Source organism: Triticum dicoccoides, chromosome 3A (genome assembly GCF_002162155.2).
Source record: "Triticum dicoccoides isolate Atlit2015 ecotype Zavitan chromosome 3A, WEW_v2.0, whole genome shotgun sequence".
NCBI lineage: Eukaryota > Viridiplantae > Streptophyta > Magnoliopsida > Poales > Poaceae > Triticum > Triticum dicoccoides.
In genome coordinates this window covers 28,386,671-28,407,437 of record NC_041384.1, presented here as the reverse complement: position 1 = coordinate 28,407,437, position 20,767 = coordinate 28,386,671, and the positions used below count along the sequence as shown (strand labels likewise).

The 20,767-nt window shown below is 43.8% G+C and overlaps 1 protein-coding gene and 1 long non-coding RNA gene across 2 annotated transcripts; both read left to right on the top strand.

Annotated features, from left to right (window-relative positions):
• Positions 1-3,271: 3,271 nt before the first annotated feature.
• Positions 3,272-4,223, top strand: LOC119271076. The gene has a single exon (XM_037553038.1). It carries the CDS (start codon positions 3,376-3,378, stop codon positions 3,850-3,852), a length of 477 nt encoding a protein of 158 aa, XP_037408935.1. The 5' UTR covers positions 3,272-3,375; the 3' UTR covers positions 3,853-4,223.
• An 11,005-nt stretch (positions 4,224-15,228) lies between these two features.
• On the top strand, positions 15,229-16,229 carry LOC119271075. Its single transcript, XR_005134413.1, has 2 exons — positions 15,229-15,477; positions 15,769-16,229. It is a non-coding gene; the product is annotated as an uncharacterized LOC119271075 (long non-coding RNA).
• The last annotated feature ends 4,538 nt before the right edge of the window (positions 16,230-20,767 follow it).

Below are 20,767 nucleotides of genomic sequence, written 5' to 3'. Positions count from 1 at the left end.
AACTAGGAAATAGATAAAAACACTAGCTATTTTGAGGAAATCATTGGGCTGAGTTTGATTCAATTTTAGAAAACTTAAAGGAAATCTCCATTAAGAAATCGAACCGCTTGATTTTCCTGGTGAAATGATCATATTTTCCTAGGTTTTATACTCGTTATCTTGTACGAAAAACTAAAATTGAACTTGGATATAGTTTTGAGAATTAAATCCCTGATCGAGCTTCTTTCAAACACAGAAAGCATATACATCCTGTGAACAGTTGTCTACTTAATTAGATGAGTACCCGCATTAAAAGTGTTTTTCCTTTGGTCATGTGTGCTGGCAAAAGTACAGGTGTAGAACTAGTGAACTTCTCAGTGCTAACCATCAGATCATATAGCGAAACATAGATACTCCATCAGAACAGTTATCACCCTTATCATAATAGTGCTAGTGGTTCCATCATTTTAATAGTGATCACATGCTTTTATAGTACATACCATTTTAAAATAGCTAAAACAATCAACATGTATCCTTTTCTGATAGTTAATTAGGTGATATACCTATCCACAAAGTGGGCATTATGTTGGTGCAAAAAAAAATACTTTTTTAGAACAACTCCAAAAGTTAGTGTGGTTAATTAAAGGAAGAAGAGCTCGAAAAGCACTACACTATTTAAACTAAGGGACAACACTTCCTTTTTGCAGAATATTACTCCAAACTTTTCTAGTGTGGTCCGATTGATTGCTACTTAAATTTGATCTTATTCCTGCTGCACGGAATATACAAAAGAAATATCCATAATGGAAAATCCAATTGTTCCATCTCACAGAAGATGATCTTACTTACATGGAATTACCGGTCAAGATCTTGAGCGAGTGAACAAGAAATAAACTACTTGATACTACATAATCCATAACAACTGGCATCAGTCTCCAATAATTCGAACTTTCGGTGGACAACCACCTTCAAAGATTGAGATCTAGTTAACATGTTGGTGCATACCCATAGCTCCATCCTTGCTGGCACCCTGCAATTTGTCCCGTATTCAATTCTGGTCCCCTACCAAGAATCTACGTTCCCTTTGGTTTCTTCTTGTTTAAGTATATATCCAGTTAGAAGAGGAGGGGAGTAGCAGATTCCACAAGGCTTGTAGGAGAATAAAGGCAGCTGCATATGGAATGCAGTAGCAATGGACAGGTTATTATCCATTTGTTTTTCCATATATACCTACTAATGCACTCATATACGCCCACGTGCCAAATGATGTGCTTTCCTTTCTATTTCCTGGCAAGTGGCTCATATGTTTATGACGTCAAATTTGTTTATTGTCTTGGATTTTCATGACGTCATCTCCCAAATTAACTTTAAGATGAGTTAATTAAAGTATTAAGTAAACACAATTTGTTTTAGGGAAACTAAGTTCTTTATTATGCAAAATTCTCCGAAATTTCTGAGGATATAATCTGTAAAATACAATCCTGGGGCGCACTGTCCAAAACTAAACTACCATCAACACAGAGTCCTTCACTTGCTAGATAGTGAGCAGCACTATTAGTTGATCCCTGAACCCAGCTCACCTTAGCTTCCTGAAACTCCCTAATCCTCCTTCAGGTCCTGAATCAAACGCCCAGAGGCTGACAAGTTCTTGTTGCCGTTGTTTAGCATCACAACCACGCCTTTGCAATCAAACTCTATATGGATCTTCCAAATATTCCTCTCACTTGCTAGTTGGAACCCCGACCGACAGGCCTGAATCTCCGCTACTTCAGGGTCCATTGTCGACGAGTAGCCGTAGCTAACCCCACTTGATATACGCCGTCCATTATGGGACAGAGCTAATTAAAGTGTTAAGTACACTAAAAGTAAGGCGTGACCCTGAATATCAGAGACCATTATCCTTAAAGACTTTGACACTAGTCCCAATCCAGGTCAATGGTCTTCCATGAAAAAGCATGTTCAAATTAGTGGACAAAGTGTAGTGTAGACGCATGGATTTTCAGTCTCTCTGCGTTCCACGACTCTGACCCAGTCCAATGAAGTGATTGATTATTCTGAGAAGCAAAATATTCCCTTGAAGAACATAATGAGGCATGAACGAGAGCAATGAACACCGAATTGATGGGCCATGCAGATTGCAGTCCATCATGCCTTGGCAAAAGTTTTGTAGCATCTTCAGGATCTGGACTATGCTTTGCTTGCAATGCAAATTCCGGCAAAAAAAAAATCTATCTTTACAGCGAACCTCGTTAGTCTCTCTGTTTGCCAAGTATATTTGGCAGAACGACAAATGCCATGACTAAATCCTGCTTGCCTTGAAGACCTGCGGGGGTTCCAGCGAGACAGTGGGTATCATGAACAAGGTGCATCAACAAGACGGGCCAAACTCAAATAGTCCGGGGAATCATGGAAACATGCCTTGGGACCACATGCCCTAGGAGAGACTAGCGTCTACCTTTTTTTTTCAAAAAAGAGGATGATCATTGGCTCTGCATCAGAGTGATGCATGCAGTCATGACCAGTGTCTATCTACAGCCATAAGATGTTAGCGACCCACCATCCATCATAGCCTTTGGTCATTCTGAGAGAATTTTCTCGTGGCCATTCTGACTACTTGCTTACCTTTGTTTTTTTGCTTACGATGAAAAGATTTGGCAAACGGCAAACGTTAGGATAAAATTCTACTTCCTCCCTAAGCAAATAAAATTCTAGTTCCTCCCTAAGCAAATATAAACGCTCTTATATTTCTTTCTTTACAGAGTGAGTACCTGCCTTGAAGGAGTCGTGTTCCGAGAAGTACTCTGTTCCGGGATGAATGAGCAGGGAGAGAGAGAGCATGGAGGACCGTCGTGCCGTCCACGAGGCAACAGGCCACCCATTTCCAACCGCCCGCGGCATCTTTGCTGCCTCCGGAATCGATCGTCGATACTGCCGCGGCGCGGCACCGCCGGCCACGATGCGTCGTGCTCGCCGCCCACCACCCTGATTTGACTGGAGGGAGCACGACCCCGACACGATAACACCACCACCACTGTGCTCAAGCCGGAGTTGTCGACCCGAAGACGTGCCTCCCGGTGAAGAGAAGACGCGCTTCAGAAGGTGTTGGACGAACCTGATCTCTGTAGATCGGGACCTGCACTGGGGTGGCGAGGGAGAAGTGTGAACCCGGACTCTGCTTTTCCTACGCCAAGGCTCCACACACGTCGCGTCCAGCACGAGCTCGTCGTCCCAGCACCCGGAGCATATATACCCCTACCACTACCACTACCACCACCACCACTACCACCACTACTCGGTGCACATCCAATCCAGATAGTCTTGTCCAGTCTAGTGAAGTGCAAACAAAGAAAACAGAAAGAGGCAGCCAGGAAGTCGAGTCGCCACTCGCCAGCAAGAATGTGCTTCGAGTTCAGCTCCTGTTTCGGCGGCGGCAGGACGGACGACTACGGCGGCGAGCGGTCCAGCCATGGCGGCTGCGGCGGCCGTCGCCGCGGCCGCAGGGGGTACGGCGAGAACAGGAGCGGCTACAACGCCACCGCCGCCGACCACAAGCCGGACGCGGCCTACGACCACCAGCGGGCTCTTGATGAGCAGGGGCACAAGGCCCACCATGACGTCGCGGGGAAACCTGACCACGCCGCCGTGGTCGCCGGCGCCGGTGGCCACGGCTATTACGCCGCCTACGCACCAGACAAGGCCCATGACGCACCGAAGCTTCCTGCGTGGCACAACAAGGTTGTCGACGACGCCGGCTACGCCTACAACACGGCGCGCCTCCGCCATCAGGCTGCTCCTGATCATAGGGAGCATGCGCACGCCGCCATGGATTACCACCACTACCCAAGCACTACTACCACTCTTGTAAGGTACTAGGTACTACTGTAGTCGTTAGGATTAGCTAGCATGGCAGTTCATCAATCCCTCCCTCCACTTAAACACTGCCTCTGCTTCTGTTCTATCAGGTAGCTCTGTTTTTCTCCTCTGTTTTTTGTTGCTCTTTGGATTTTCATCAGTCTTTTCATCTGCTCAAACTGAAAAGGCACCTGGAAAAGTTTGTGAGATTCAGCAGCCAGGGTGCTTGGATTTTTATCAGAGCCTCCATGTTTTTGTCCATGGATGTGCGGCACAAGTTCCAGCTCCAGGAAGCTTTTGTCAGTCGGTCTCCGTACTTGCTTGCCTGTAATTTTGCTTTGGCTGCTTTCTTCTTGTAGCATATAATCAAGTGAAAGAAAACATTTCTGAGATCTCAGATGATTCCCCATTTCTACCCTTGCTATGTGCATGTGTGTGGCTTCGCTGTCTTTTTATCATTCACCTAGTTCCAGGGCTTTAAGTCTCTCATGAATATTTATTCATTCTGATTGGTCTGATCCCAGAAACATTCTGAAGCACTGAAACCGCAACGGCTTGAACAACAGCGATCATCATATTTTTGTCTGTTGGCACCTCATCTACTGCTTGCGATACACCACCACAATTTGTATAAACCCTGAAGAATCATACTTGCTCAACATATTACCAGGTCCTAAAGCAGTATAATGATTTATTTCAAAGAAAGGTTCACCCTGATTTCCATTGGAAAAAACCAAATTTTAGTACAAAGTCCCGAGAATGAATTTGTATAACGATGTGTTTTCTATTCTTTTTTCCTAACAAACCGCACATATGTTTCTGACGCCATAAATAGCTGTTTTTCCGGGAGGTTCATGACATCATGCCTCCACTGGAGGTTAAAATAAAGTTCTAAAACGATATGAGTTGTCTGAATTAATTAGTGTTAAAATGATGCATGAAAATGAAGAAAGTATGGAAACTGATATTTTTCGATCTCATATTCACATGACACTAGTCATGACTAAGTCCAGTGAAATGATTGATTGTTTGCATAACCAAAATATTCTGCTGAAAATCACCAAGCATTGGAAAACAGAGCTATCATTAGCTGAGTTTGCTCAATAACATAGCCGTCTGTGGTGAGCCAAAACCGTGAAAAGTGAGCTCTAAGCAGCCTCGCGATGATTTGAACTGGACCATGTTTCGTACATCCACGGCCATCACCTTTGGCAACCGAGAAACAGGCACTACTATTCTGAAACAACTCCTGTTTTTCAGGATTTTACAACTTCCCCTAGTTCCGCCAGGCAATCACTTGGAAGAATTTGATCCATACTCTCCTGCGTAGAATATACAATAGGAATCTCTATCATAAGAAATCTAATTGCTCCCCCGCAAAAAAAAGTAAGAAATCTAATTACTAGATGTCCAAGGGAAATGATCCTATTCTCACAGGATTTATGATCAAAATGTTGCACAAGAGGAACAAAAAGCAACTTCGGGATTCTTAAGATTGACGATCGAGCTTTATTCAGCGATTGATTTTTTTTCCCGTGAACACTTGCGCCAATAACAATCGAGAGCATGTACATGCACAAGTGCTTAATTAGATGAGTGCTTTTTGTAAAGAAATGATTTTCTTTTGGCATAGCTTTTAATTACAAACTAACTACCATAACTATAGTAGATGCACTATAAGGGCTGAGATCATCCGTATCCTGCTAGTGGTTCCATAATTTTAATAGTGGTTACAAGCTTTGATAGTACATATCAACAAAGTGTGCTTTATGTTGGGGCTTAAAAATATTTTTTGAGAATAACAGCAAAAGTTTGTGTAATAAATTAACTTAAGAGTTCAGAAAGAACTACACAATTTAAAATAAAGGACATATTCTCTTTTGCAGAATATTGCTCCAGCCTTTTCTAGTTTGGCAAGGCGGTCCCTACCCAAAATTTGATTGAATTCGTTGTGGATGGAATACGCAAAAGAAATCTCCATCATGGAAAATCCAATTGTTCGATCTCCACATCAGATGATCTTATTTACATAGGATTACCGATCAAGATCTTGTGCGAGCGCAAACTAGAAATTAACCACTTGATAACAGGTGGCATCAATCTCTAATAATAAGGACTTTCGGTGGACAATCACCTTCATGGACTAAGATCTAGTTAACTTCCTCAGTGCTCATCCATGCCCATCCTTGGTGGCACCCTTCAATTTGTCCCAATCCAATTCTAGCTTCATGTTTTCTACCAACAATGTACCCTCCCTTTGGTGTCTATTTATTTAAGCATATCGTGGTGTGGCTGAACAATCATTTCAGCATTTCCAATTAGAAGAGGAGGGAGAGCAGCAGATGCCCCTAGGCTTGTAGGAGAATAAAGCCAGCGCCCAGCGGCATATGGAAAGCAGCACCAAAGGAGATGTTGTTATCCATTTGTTTTTCCAGATATACCTAGTAATGCACTCACCTACACTCACGTGCCAGATGATGTGCTCTCTTTCCTATTTCCTGGTAAGTGGCTCGTATGTTTTCTGACGTCAATTTTGCTGATTTTCTTGGAGGCGATGACATCTTTTCCCCCTTGGGCATTAATATGGGTAAAAAAAGTGTTAATTAAACAAAATGGGAGGATTGGACGACATGGTGTGCTTGGCATGTTTTTCAAATTGCATTGTTAAGTAAACTAAAAATAAGGCGTGACCCTGACTATCATAGAGCATTATCTTATAAATTCTGATGACACTATTCATGGTCCAGGTCAGTGGTCTTTCATGAAAAAGCAAGTTCAAATTGCTGAACAAAGTGTAGACACTTAAACTTTCGGTCTCGACTCATGACCCAGTCCATGAACTGATTGATTATTCTGGGAACCAAAACAATTCCCCTGAAGAACACAATAGGGCATGAACCAGAGAAATCAACACCGTAGATGGGCCACGCAGTCCCTCACGCATGTGTATTATCGGTGATTGCTCGATTGCTTTGGCAGTGGAAGTTTCGTAGGATCCTCAGGATCTGGACTGTGCATTACTAGACAATGGAAGTCTGGCAGTGGAAGTTTGGTAGGACCCTCAAAATTCCGGCCAGAGAATCCATGTTCACACTGAACCTTGTTAGTTTGTCTGCCTGGCAAGTATTTGGCAGAACGACAGCAAGTTACTGGGTACCATGGACATGTATCTGACGGAGCATCGGCAACATTCAGTCTCTTGCCGTCACCGACGCAATAGCTGACCACAATAGCCGACCGGCCAAGCATTATTGCCCGGAAGTCAAACTGTCAAATAGTCCAGGGAATCACACGTAAGGTAAGTTCATCGATGCTACGTGCAGCGGCACTGCCCAGCATGACTCGTCGCGATCGATCAGTCGTAGTCCGCCGTAGTACCTGAAGAAAGTGCCACAAGGGCGAGCGCACATAGCATCTCTTGCCTACTTTCTCGCCTACTTGACACTTATTAAGTCAAATTGATATTGAAATGTGCTAGTAGTATAGCCTTATATTTTGTTTGTATACGGATGAATCATAAGGTAGAGACTCCTTATGTACCACACATTTGCCTCCAAAACTTACTTGTTTTCTTGTGCAATTTTAGCAGGGTGCATGGTATTGTTTTCAAAGCCAGAAGATAATTTTCTGCAAAATCATCCTCTGAAACTTTAACTTCTGTAACAGAGTTTACAAATATCCCAGTTTTATTACTAATAAATTTAGTTCTTTTTCTGTATGGGGGACAGGGGCGGAGCCAGCACAGGCCATGGGTGTGCAGATGTACACCCAAAAATTACAACCAAAAAATCGTATATATTTGTTTTTGTTGAGTGATCCCCACACTATTAATTCTAATCAAAATTCAAATGCGTAGCTGACAAAAAAATACACATACATGCTTCAGAGATATCGCAAGAGCCCACCCGTGCCCAACAGGCCAATAGCCCACTAGGCAGTAGCCCAGGAGCATATGTCGCCCTCAGCCACGAGAGACTACTCAACTCAGCTTCTAGGGGTGAATTAACAAGCTGCTTAGCTCGTTAAGCTCATGCTCATTAAGACTCGGCTCGTTAAGCTCGTTAAGTTTAAAAAGCAGAAAACCGTGCTCGGCTCGGTTCGTTTGAAGCTCGTTAAACTCATGAGCCCTCGCGATCGCTCGTGAACAGATTATAATGTGTTATGGTCTACAGGATAAGTGTGCAGGGGTGGTTTTTAAGATAAAATATGGTGACTATAAAAAGAAATGCACTACTTTGTTGCCTACTATGTCAATTAGATTGAATAGATGGGCTGAGATGCTACAAAAAGTTTATTATGTAAGATGAAAAATGTATTATGTTGTTACTAACGAGTTTAACGAGCTACTCTTGAAACTCGTTAGCTCGTTCGCTAAGCTAGTTAAGTTTAACAAGCTGAAATCAATGATTGCTCTGTTCACTAAGAAGCGAGCTACGAGCTTAACGAACGAAACTATCGAGCGCTCGTTAAGCTTGCGAGCTTCGATCTTTTGGTCCAGCCCTATCAGCTTCAGTCCAAATCCACCCGAGCCGGACGAGCAATCATGCGGCGCTCGTCGAAGCAGGATCTAACTTCCTGGTGCCTCCAACTCCTACATCTAGAGTACATGAAGAAACTCCATCCCATTATTTCCAGCAATTGGACTATTAATTTCTTGAGTGAATTCCACTTTTTACCCAATATTTATACATTTGTGACACTAATTACCCCTTTCGAGTGAAAATTCGTCTAGAATGCCCCTTTTGAAATCTTTGGACCCTTGTTTTTTGATGCGTGTCCATCAGGTAAGGTGTGAGGTGACGCCCTGTATCCAAAAACATGTGGACGGCCACAAGGAGTGGAACAGATAGGCAAGAGAAGCTTGGACAAGATCGCCAATGATGCCCTCCGATCCTTACAGTTTTTTTTACGAATCAATGACGCAACATGCCGATCCTACCGACCATAAACAAACAAAATGTAAAACTGGGGTAAAACCGTGTTAAAAGTCTCCAAAATCTGACATTTCGATAAAAGTTCCGCTAAATAGGGTAATATGTGTCACAAATGTACAACTACAAGGTAAAAAATGGAATTCACTCTAATTTCTTCTATTTGACCGATCATAAAGATAAAAATTGGTCAAGAGACAAAACTCCAGGTGTGCTTCAGAATATGGGTGATGCGAGTGCATTCCTGCTGATACGTGAGTGATAATTTTAGGGAAACACGATAAACGGGTCTCCTTTTATTGAAGGTGGATGTAGCTATTGGCAGGAGGACTCAGATATCAGTTATATCACTTATTATCAGGGCACCAAACTTGTTGTTTTCATTACCTGGCGGTTGCTGAACCCATGTGGGATAGATGCTACAAACATAAAGATAAACACACTGTGTTAGATCGGGTCATTAATTTGATCATACAGTACCCATCCCGCTCGGGCGACTCGGACGGGATCGCAACCGTAGCCGCCGGGGGCTCCCCGTCCTTCCATCCTTCCCTCCGCCGCTGCTGAAGGACGTCGCTGGCCTATAGCCCGGGGGCTGACGGCGGTGGCGGGGCCCTTCCCTCTCTCCTACGCCATGGGGGCGGTGTGGGGCCCCGCGGCGTGTGGTGGCACGGCCGATCTGGCCTTGGTTGCGTGGCGTGCCTGCCTTGATCGGCGGCGGCGGGGCGGCCGCCTCGGCCTAGGGCGGCAATGGTGGTGGGTGCGGCGGCCGACCCTGCTTCAGGCAGCGGCCTTGGCTGCGTTCGGCGGCGGCGGCCGGGTCTGCGGCGACGGACCATCTGACCTCGGATCGGCGGTGGCGGCATGGAGGCCCTGCGGGTTGGGTCGGCGCCATGCGTGGTTTGCCCTCCGAACAGGTCTGATCTGGTCGGTGTGGCTTGCTCGATGTGCGGTGGCTTAGACCAGCGGCGACCCGTGCACACGATGCTTGATGAAAGTTCTTTGAACGGATCCGGGTGAAAACCTCGTTCTCGGCTTGATGCCAAGACCGGCGTGGCGGCAGATTTTGTGTCATTACCTTCTTGAAGGCATCGCCGTGGAGAAGTTCCAGACCTCTATTCGCTACCTCCGGAGGAAATCCTAGATCAGTAGATCGGATGACGGCGGTGTGCTGGTGTCGTTTCCTCCTTGGGGGTGTCATTCTTAGAGGCGTACACGGGATCGAGGGAGCAGTGGACGGCTTTTTTGGTGGAGCGGTGCTTGATCCTACACATTGATGATGGCGGATCTCGGCGGCGTGGCGCAGTGGAGACTCGGCGCCCGATGCGCGGTGATGGACTCGCGCAGGAGGAGGTAGTTGTCTGGCGTCATGATGACGTCGATGCAGAGTGGCCTGACAAGGTAGAAGCTTCAATATCTGCTGTGAAGACGGGCCTGTGGAAGATGACGGCGACGACACATGTGAGTGCATGAAACCAGTTTATGCCCCAGACCAGGTATGTGGCTCGGCTGGGGCTTCTGCCTTTTGATGATAGGCATAGGTGAGTGGTCCGGGTATTTGGCCCAGCTAGCACCCCTTCATCATATGGATAGTAGTAGTGGCATATGTTGCCAAGAATGCGGATTCAGGCATATTGTTGTAATACTCTCCCCTCCGTTCCTAAATATAAGTCTTTTTAGAGATTCCACTGCAAACTACATACGGATGTATATAGACACATTTTAAATTGTAGATTCACTCATTTTGATCCGTATATAGTCCATATGTAATCTTCAGAAAGAATTATATTTAGGAACGGAAGGAGTACTTTGTAAGATCCTCGAGAATAATCAATTAAGTGGCCGCATGCATCTTCCAGATACAGAGGCCAAGGGTCATCCTCCTTTTCTAAAAAAAACAATGAAGCTTGTTATGTCTGCCTGGCGAGTATTTGGCATAACGACAACAAATGCTGTAAATAAATTCTGTTTGTCTTGAACACTTGCGTTCCGGCAAGTTACTGGGTATCATGAACGGATCGAACGGAGCATCGGCAACAGTGAGTCTCTCGTCGTCCCGGCGCAATAGCCGACCAGAATAGCCAACCGGCCAAGCATTATTGCCCCGAATTCAAACTGTCAAATAGTTCACACGTAAGTTCGTCGATGCTACGTGCAGCGGCACCGCCCATCACTACTTGTTGCCATCGATCTATCGGAATCCGCCGTAGTACTGAAGAAAGTTTAACAAGGGCAAGCGCACATAGTATTTCTTGCCTACTTTCTTACCTCCTTGACACTTATTAGTTCATTCGACGGTGCTAATAGTATAGCCTTATATTTTATTTGTATACGGATGAATCGTAAGGTAGAGACTCCTTATGTACCATACATTTGCCTCCAAAACTTGCTTGTTTTCTTGTGCAATTTCAGCAGGGTGCTTGATATTCTTTTGAAAGCCAGAAGAGAATTTCTGCAAAATCATCCTCTGAAACTTGAAGTTCTTAATATTTGAAGCAATATTCAAAGGGGTAGCTCACACAAAAATACACGTACATTCTTCCGAGACAACGCAACATCCCACTCATGCTCAACAGGCCAATAGCCCACTAGGCAGTAACCCAGGAGCATATGTCGCCCTCACCCATGAGAGACTACTCAACTCAGCTTCAGTCCAAATCCGCCAGAGCTGGATGAGCATTCCTGCTTCACTCGCCAATGCAGGATCTAACTTCCTGGTGCCTCCGACTCCTATGTCTGGAGCCATGAAGAAACTCTATCCCACTATTTCCAGCAATTGGATTATTAATTTCTTTTAGTATTTGACAAATCATAAAGATAAAAATTGGTGAAGATATGAAACTCCCGGTGTGCTTCAGAACATGGGGGATGCGAGTGCATTCCTGATACATGAGTGGCGATTTGAGGGAACACGATAAACGGGTCTCCTTTTAATGATGGTGGATGTAGCTATTGGCATGAGGTTTCAGATATCAATTACATCACTCATCATGGCACTAGACTTGGTGTTCTCTTGACCTGATGCTACAAACTCACTGTGTGTGATCGGGCCATTATTTTGATCATACAGTACCCATCTCTTTATAATATCATATGAGGCCTGCTATATACACGGCAAACTTGTGCCCGATGCCTGAATGATCTTACGTGGCTGCTCCACAGCTAGCGTGCACGCACGAGGCAACTAAGGACCCTGTTAACATGAAGTCCAAGAGCAAGGATCTTGTAGAAAGTATCGTTCGTGCATCAATTTTACTATAATATTTTTAAACGCGAGCAACACTACATTAGCACAGTTTTGAGATAAAATTCATTCAATGTCTAGTTCAGGGCAGCACTAATCGGGGATAAATGAAGTACGGGGTGCATTTATTCTGAAGGTTGCTACGTACTAATACCTTCGTTCTGGTTTATTGGTCCCATTGTATTTTGTGTTAAATTTTGATCATGGATTGAACTAACAAAATGTTCATGCATGTTACCAAAAATTATACCCTTGAAAACTATGTTCAAATACAAATCCAACAATATAATTTTTGTTAACATGCACTAATATTTTATTAGTTAAATATTTGATCAAAATTCGGCACAAACTACAAAGGGACCTGTAAACCAAGACGGAGGTAGTATCATCCTAACAAATGTACCAGACACTTTCCATTTTAAGTTGACACCTTCTGGGGTTTTGTTTGTGAAATCTATGTAGCTGGATTTAATTAACTTTGGTTCGATCTTCCATTCAAAGCATATTTGGAAAACAAAATTACCAACCAAGATTAGGATTTTTCATGTGTTTTATTCATAGGGGAGTGATTCGTACTAAATATAATCTCGCGAAACAGAGATGGTAAGATAGTAAACAATATTATTTATGTGACCAGGGGGGAAATAGTGCATCATTTGCTTATTGCATTCCCTTTTGCTACTTTCTTATGGCGTACGGTTCATGTGGCATTGAACTTACCTCTACCCACCAGTACAGATAATATGTTGGTAACTGTTTGGGGACTTGAGGCTAAAACTAAACCCCATATATGCGTGGGTGTTTATGCTTTATTTTCGGCCCTTTGGAATTGTCATAATGATTTTTTTTATCAGAGTGAAATTTCACAATATTTGTTGGTTATTTTCTACACGATAGGATGGACCCGTATGAGCTTATCATTGGGACATGCGGAAGTGCGAGACCATATGGTATTTGGGTACAACCAGTAGGAGGTTGTAGCACGGGATACAAACAACCGATTTCGATGATGGTCAAATAGTAGGTTATGTGTGTACGCATATATCTATATTTTCATCAGTTGTACGCTGTAAGTTTGACACATTGATGCCTGAGATTGATACTTAAACTTTAATAAATTTATGGTTATGTGCATCGTAATGATGTAGAAGCTGGAGTGCATTGTAATGATGTAGAAGCATCGTAATGATGTAGATGCCGGAGATTGATAATTAAACTTCAATAAAAACACGCAAGCAATGTAGCTTCTGATTCAGAAGTTCCATTGATATCTACACTATCTAATGTGATGAAGAGAGAGAAACGGAAGCGAAATTTATCCAGAACAAATAGGATGCTAGCAATTTTGATGGACAAAATGTATGCAATGACATGATTGATAAGTATCATCTACAACTGGACCCCTCAAACCCGTCTCAAACGCCCGGGCAGGCCACCCGGTCACTGCCCGGTCACGATATTTTAACTCACACGTGCCTCTCAAACGGCCCTCAAACGCCCGGGCTGACTGCCCCTCCCCCCCCCCCTCCCCATGTCCAGTGCCGCGGGCTTTTGAGGGGTCGGATTTACCCAATGCGGCTTTAGATGCTCTAACAGTATAAAGCTAATTCAACTCAACTCATCATTTGTAGATTCTTAGATTATAAGATACTATCATTTTTTAGAATTTGATAAGAAATGTTCGAAGGACTTTAGAAAACCCATTGTAATTTTTTCATGGACATAATAAAGATATTAAACAAGTTTTTGTTGGTTAGAATATGTGAAAACACAAATTTACATATAGATATCATCCCATTCGGAGTTAGTATGATTTGATTCAGGTGAACACGTTGTCGCGACTGCGAGGGTCGCTGGGTTGGCCGGCGGCAGTTTTAATGCCGTTGCGGCTCTAGATTCTTCTTGAAGGCTTAGCCGTGTAGTTATGCGGCTGGAGCGTTCGGCCAGGGAGGTTTTTCTACCCTCATGGATGGCGGTGTGATCTTCGGATAGGATCGGCCATGTCATAGGCTGGATTTATGTTTCTTTTTAGCTCTCTTTCTTTTTTTTGTTGCTTTTCGGACCTTGGATTTGTTGGCTGTGTGCATCTAATTATGCAGAGGCTGGGTGTTCTTTTGATGCGACTGTATCACTTCGATATCTCAATTCAATGAAATGCCCTTTATAAAAAATGTATTTTTTGTTTTGTTTGTATGTTTAACCATAGAGTTAATGGTTATCTGGTGAAGTTACTATCACGAGGCATGCGGCCTCAAACTTTTTTTGGGTCCATGTTATTTGGCTCCTGGCTTTTGAATAATAAATAATATATGGCATCCTTGGCCTCTGCGGCAGTGACAAACTGTCGACCAAACCCTGTATTTAAACCAATCCGTGGCCTCTGCGGCAGTGAGAGGATTTATTTTTTCTTCTTTTGGCCATTCCAATTGGTTCTCTAGATCGTTTGCTTCGACAGCATTTGGCAACCGGCCTTGGGACAAAATTATAGGTGTTCCGGGAGTCAGTGAGCATCGATGAACATGAATGCGGTATCGCAAACAGTTAGGGTGTGTTTGGTTGCAAGGGCGGTCATGAATGGGATGGGATCGTTCAGAAAATAGACATGTTTGGTTATAAAGCACATGAATGGTTCGAGCCAAAAAAGAGAATATGCCATGAAGATGCTGAACCGTTCCACCCAACCAAATCGGTCGAATCAAATGGCCACCCTTTGCATACATGACTATGTGAGCATGACTGGTGGTCCCGTCCTAAATAATTAGCTCACCACTTATATTCAGCCAAACACATGAATTGAATGATTCATCCCAAAAAAATTGAACGGTCCCAACCCATTCATACGACACCTTCAACCAAACGCATCCTTAGTCTTGTCGTCTGCAAGGCAGCAGAATTAGGACAGAACCCCAACAAGACCAACCACCCGGCACTGCAGTGACGCATTTCAAAGCCCAAACAGTACCGTCCGCGGCATCTTTGCCTGCCTTCGGATCGATCGTCGATGCTGTCGCCGCCCGCCATGACTCGTCGCCATTGGCGGAACCAGCGGGTGTGCCGGGTGTGCGGTGGCACACCCAGAAATCTGAGATTTTTTTATATATATACATATATTGACTTTGAGTCTTTGACTGTTGACTAATGAGCCCAGCGGCCAGGCCCACCTCATCCTTTTCCCTATCTGAGCGAGCGAGAGAGGCAGAGCCGCACGCAGAGGACTACCTCGGCCACTCGCGGACTCGCCCACTCCCCGCTAGCGCTCGGCCGCCTCCGCTGGAGGCTGGAGCTCCTTTCCGTTGCCACTCGCCACGAGCAGCCTGACCTCTCACTCCCAGGCTGCCCTCCCAAGGCGCCGTCGCGCCGACCGGATCAGACGGCAGACGGCCGCTGCCACTCCGGTCTGCGGAGGATCTGCTTCGGCCTCTCGTCTCCTCCGGTCCTCGCCCGCTCCAGTGCTCCCTGCCCCGGTCGTGGGTGAGTTAGGTGACCCGGCTGCTCATTGCACTGCGACAATGCGACTGCTAGATCTCGTTTGTTATATGATGTCTGTAATGCTTCAACTTTGTAGTGTTGTTTCTGAATTTCAATTAGAAGATGTTGTTAGGCAGAATTGCAGAACATCAACAAGCTGACATTATGCCATTTTTATTAGAAATTGTTGTTAGTAGTTAGCAGAAGTGCAGAGGACTAGGGTGTGGCATTTTTATTTGTGCTCTTTGTATGCATGTATGAACTAGTCTTGCTGACATTATGTCCTAATTGTAGAACTGAAGATGAAGAGGAATGGTGACATTAAGTCCTTTTTCAGGAATTATGAGGCAAAAACAAGAAAGGTTGTAGCCCCTCATGAAGAGCAACCTGAACCTGATATTGATCCACCTCTAGTCCATTCAGATGCAGAGATTGACATTGATATCGATCCACGTCCGGTCCATTCGGATGCAGAGATTGACATTGATATTGATGATGAAGCGCCACGGCAACCATGACTAGCTAGACCCAGCGACACTCGTTGGGGTTTTCATTTTAAAACCATTATGCACATTGTTAGCATGTATTCCACAATCCTTGAAGTACTTGATGCTATTGGAAAAGATCCTTCACAAAAAAGTGAGTGGACAAGAATACGTGGAGTTGCTCAAGCCTTTGAATCATTTGACTTTGTTTTCAATCTTCACTTGATGCTTGTTATTCTTGGCTATACAAATGAGTTGTCCAAATCTTTGTAAAAGAGACATCAAGATATTGTCAATGCAATGACACTTGTTACTTTGGCAAAGAGTAGAATGCAACACATGAGGTCTCATGGTTGGGAAGAATTTCTTGCAAAGCTAACCTTATTTTGCAACAAACATGAGATTCAAGTTCCTTTGTGGGAGGATATTTACGAGCCTAATCGAAGATCACGTCAGTATTATGAAGTACAAACAAATGATGATCGTTATAGAAGAGAAGTATATCTTGGTGTCATTGATCAAACCATTCAGGAGCTTGACAATCGGTTTGATGAGGTTAATACGGAGTTGCTTATTTGCATGTTGGCTTTGAATCCCCTCAATTCATTTGCTTCTTATGATGCACTCAAGGTAATAAGACTTGCTGAATTCTATCCCATGGACATTTCAAGCACATATTTGATAAGACTAGAATTTCAACTAGCTAATTTTATTGATGATATGAGACAAGATGATAGGTTTAGAAATGCAAGTAATATTGGTGAGCTCTCTATTATGCTTGTTGCAACTAAGAAGCATGTTCTTTATGATTTGGTCTACTTACTCATCAAATTGATATTGATTTTACTGGTGGCGATGGCGAGTGTTGAAAGAGTATTTTCAGCAATGAATCTAGTGAAAAATAAGTTGAGGACTACTATAAGTGATGATCGCTTGAATAATTGCTTGGTGACATTTATTGAATGGGATGTGTTCATGAAAGTAAGCGAAGATGACATAGTTGATGTTTTCGTGGCAATGCAAAAACGTTACCAAGTGATGTAATTTTCTACTTGTGCTTCTTCCATGTAAGACTACTCGTATTGCAATTGAGCACATTTAAGATATATTTTATGAACTAAATTGTTGTGAGATTTGCATTAAATTATTCATGTTATTATTTTGCTATATTTTATCTGACACATGGATTAGGTGGAAAAAAAATTAAAGTGTGCACACCCTTCATTTTTTCCTAGGTACGCCACTGCTCGTCACCCTCCCAGACCACCGCCCTATCCCGCAAGCGCTCGGCTCTCGCAGGTGCCTTCCCTCCGATCCCTGGATTGGCAAGGTGGTTGACTTGGGCTGGGGGAGCACGACCCCGACACGCCACCAACACCACCACTGTGCCCAAGCTCGCACTCACGCGCTTGGGGGAGATCGACTCGGTTTTTCAAGACTTCGCATACACGTTGCGTCCCACCCACCACACGGATACAGATATATATATAAACCGACTCCCTCCACTGTCATTCCGGAGCATCAACAACAACACTAGTCTAGTAATCCAGCCAATAGCGTTCCCGCCTCCTCTGTGACCTGAGAATGTGCTTCGAGTTCGGCTCGTGTTTCGGCGGCCCAAGGACGGACGACTACGGCGGCGAGCGGCCCAACCGCAACAACGAGCACGGCGGTGGCCGTCATGGCCGCGACCGGAGAGGGAACCACGGGAGCGCCTACAACGGCGGCGCCGCTGAACCCAAACCGGCACTGCAGGTGGCGTACCACTACCAGCCGCCCGCCACAGTCGACGAGGCCGGGCACAAGGCCTACCACGACGGCGCCGGTGGCCGCGGCGGGTACGCCGCCTACCCACAACACAAGGCCGACCTCCAGGCGCCGAAGCCTCCCACGTGTCAAAACAAGATCGGCGAGGACGCCTACACGGGGCGCCTCCAAGCCCAAGAACCTGCGGCCATGGATTACCACCACTACCCAACCATCAACACCACTACGACTCTAGGCAGGTACTAGCAAGTCAGATTAGCTAGCGTGGTAGTTTGTCTCAAAAAATAAAAAACTTGTGTGGCAGTTCATCAATCCCTCCCTCGCCCTGAACACAGCCTCTGCTTCTGCCCGGTAGCTCCGTTTTTTCCCTCTGTTTCCCCTGTCTCTTTAGATTTTGATCCGTCTTTTCATCTGCTGAAACTGAAAAGGCACCTGGAATAGGGGTCTGTGGATTTTGATCAGAGCATCCACATATTTGTCCATGGATGTGCGGCACAAGTCCCAGTTCCAGGAAGCCTTTATCAGTCGGTCTCCGTAGTTGCTTGCCTGTAATTTTGCTGTGGCTGCTTTCTTCTTGTATCATATAATCATGTGAAAGGAAGCATTGTGAAACTTATATGAGTCCCCATCTCTGCTCTTGATATTCCAAGCTTGGCTGTGTATTGCAGTCACCCGGTTACAGGGCTTGAAGTTGGTGTTGTTGCCATTAAATTGATACTCCCTCCCATCCATAATGATTGACGCTGATTTCAGCGACAATTATTATGGATCAGAGGGAGTACCTGAATCAAACTTGTGTACAACAAGTGTGTTACCGTCTATTCTAATCTCACAGCCATTCTGAAGCACTGAAACCACAATGTTTTAGAAGGGCAGTGAACATCTTTTTTTTTTTGGTTTTGGCACCTCATCTACTGCTTGGAATACTTCGTTTGTCCATAGAAAGGTTGGCACTGATCTCCATTCATAGAAACCAGAATTTCCTGCGAAGTCTCGAATACAAATCTTTATAACCATGTGCTTTCCCTTTTATATTCCATGACAGGTGGCACATATGCTTCCGACCCCATATTTGTTTTTTTTTTCTGGAGGGTGATGACGTCATGTATCCACCTAAGATGAAAATAACAAAAGTTTAAGAAATATGAGAGATGTCTAAGTTAATTATAGTGTTAAGTAAAAAAGTATGGTAAGACATCTCATGGTCTATGTCGCTAAGTCATCACTAAATGTGGACACTGGTATTTTTGACCTCACGTTCTCATGTCACTAAGTCATCACTAACTCCGGTGGATGGATTGATTGTTTCGACAACCGGAATACACCCTTGAAAAAGACGAGGAGGAAGGAGCAATGAGCATACGAAAGACAAACTACGCGACCCATCATTAGCTAACTTTGCTCGATTACACAAAACTAGCCAAAAACCATCCCATGTAAGCTCAACAGCTAGGTGTGGGTGGTTGTCCCGCTCTATATCTGTGCCCCCGAATTTCTCAAAAATTTCATGTCAAAAACTCAGAATGTCAAGTAGTCCATCATGGTGTCCAAGCTGACGTATTCTGTGAAGGTGCACTGCTGCATAATTGCCAATTGTTGATTGTGCATCATTGACGTACGGATGACTAAAATCAATAGTTACAAGAATAGCCACAAAGGGGCGTTTTTGAGTTGGCCTCTTTTTACATTCACTTGCGGTAGATTGATATGAGTAGTGCTTTCACTTTTTTATTACGTGTATGTACTATGTATAGCTACACACCGCAAATAGAGTTTTTTTTGGAAATAACCTTTAGGTGACAGCAAAGGCACAATACCATACCCAATACTCTAATCCAACGGTTCGTCCCCATCATATAAAGCAATGTCCTTCCCTAAAAACAAAAAGCGATGTACTAACACTAGATCCCATCCACCACTTCCCCCGCCCATGCACACACCTACACCTATATCCCCCTCCCGGCAGGGGCTACACATACCACCACCTAACATCTCGTTCAAAGCCGTTGTATTGTACTTGGAGGTGAAAATCTAGATCAGTTCTTCGACTCTTCTCGGTGGATCAATCATAACATAGTATTTCGAGAAGCTCAAATGGATGTTTTTTCATAGGACTAGGAGGCATGGGGAAGTCTTTGTCATCAATGATGATTAAGGCATGTGCAACATAAACATGTCCACATGCGAAAAATAAATATCATGTGGCAGGGTCACCAAACTTGGTAACCTTTTGACTTTGGGGTGGACACCCTACATGTCTTTTTTTCCAGCTAATGGTTATTTTCCAAAAAAAAAACAGTTGAGCAAGTGAAGAAATTGTTGGTCCTTTTATGAACTATATTAAAAGAAATTATATGTCGTCTCGCCACGGTTGGTGACCCTTCCAGGACTGAAATTTACTAATTGTACTCTACTCTACTACTACAAAATTCTGGAAGTGCTCTTTAATTAACTCATCCCTTGGTAATAATGTCAGTGTGTTGTTTCCTCACAAAGCATTTCTACTGTTGTTTTCCCAATTCAAAATGAGATGAAGAGTATTATCAATCACACTTCTCATACAATAATTATGAAACAACAGTATTTAAAGCCAGAAAGGGCAATCTTTGGTAAAATTTTAAATTACATTACGATAAGCTACACTAAAATAATATGTTTTTGTATTATTTTTTCTTTAGGAACGTATGCTTTGAACTCGGTATGTTCGGGTTTTGTACATCTTCGAATGTGGTGAGACATCACCAATTTTTTTGTATTCTATTATATTGAACTCGATCTGTTCGGGTTTTGTACATCTTCTAATTTTTCTGTGTGAGCATGAAAGTTTTCAATTAGTAAGATATACGGTTTCTCGAAACTACCCTTTATGCTTCCATTAAACAAGTTCCCCCTCAAGAATAATGGTTAAAATGTATAATTAATTAACTGAAAAAGCACTAGAATACCACTAACTTTTCTGTTAGGGGTAATATCACTAACTATTTTAATGAAATGACTTCTCTATTTCAGAATATTACACCTTTTCCTAGTTCAGCCTAGGC

Coding starts and splice junctions, on each gene's coding strand:
- LOC119271076 (XM_037553038.1), top strand. CDS start 3,376: ATGTGCTTCGAGTTCAGCTCCTGTTTCGGCGGCGGCAGGACGGACGAC.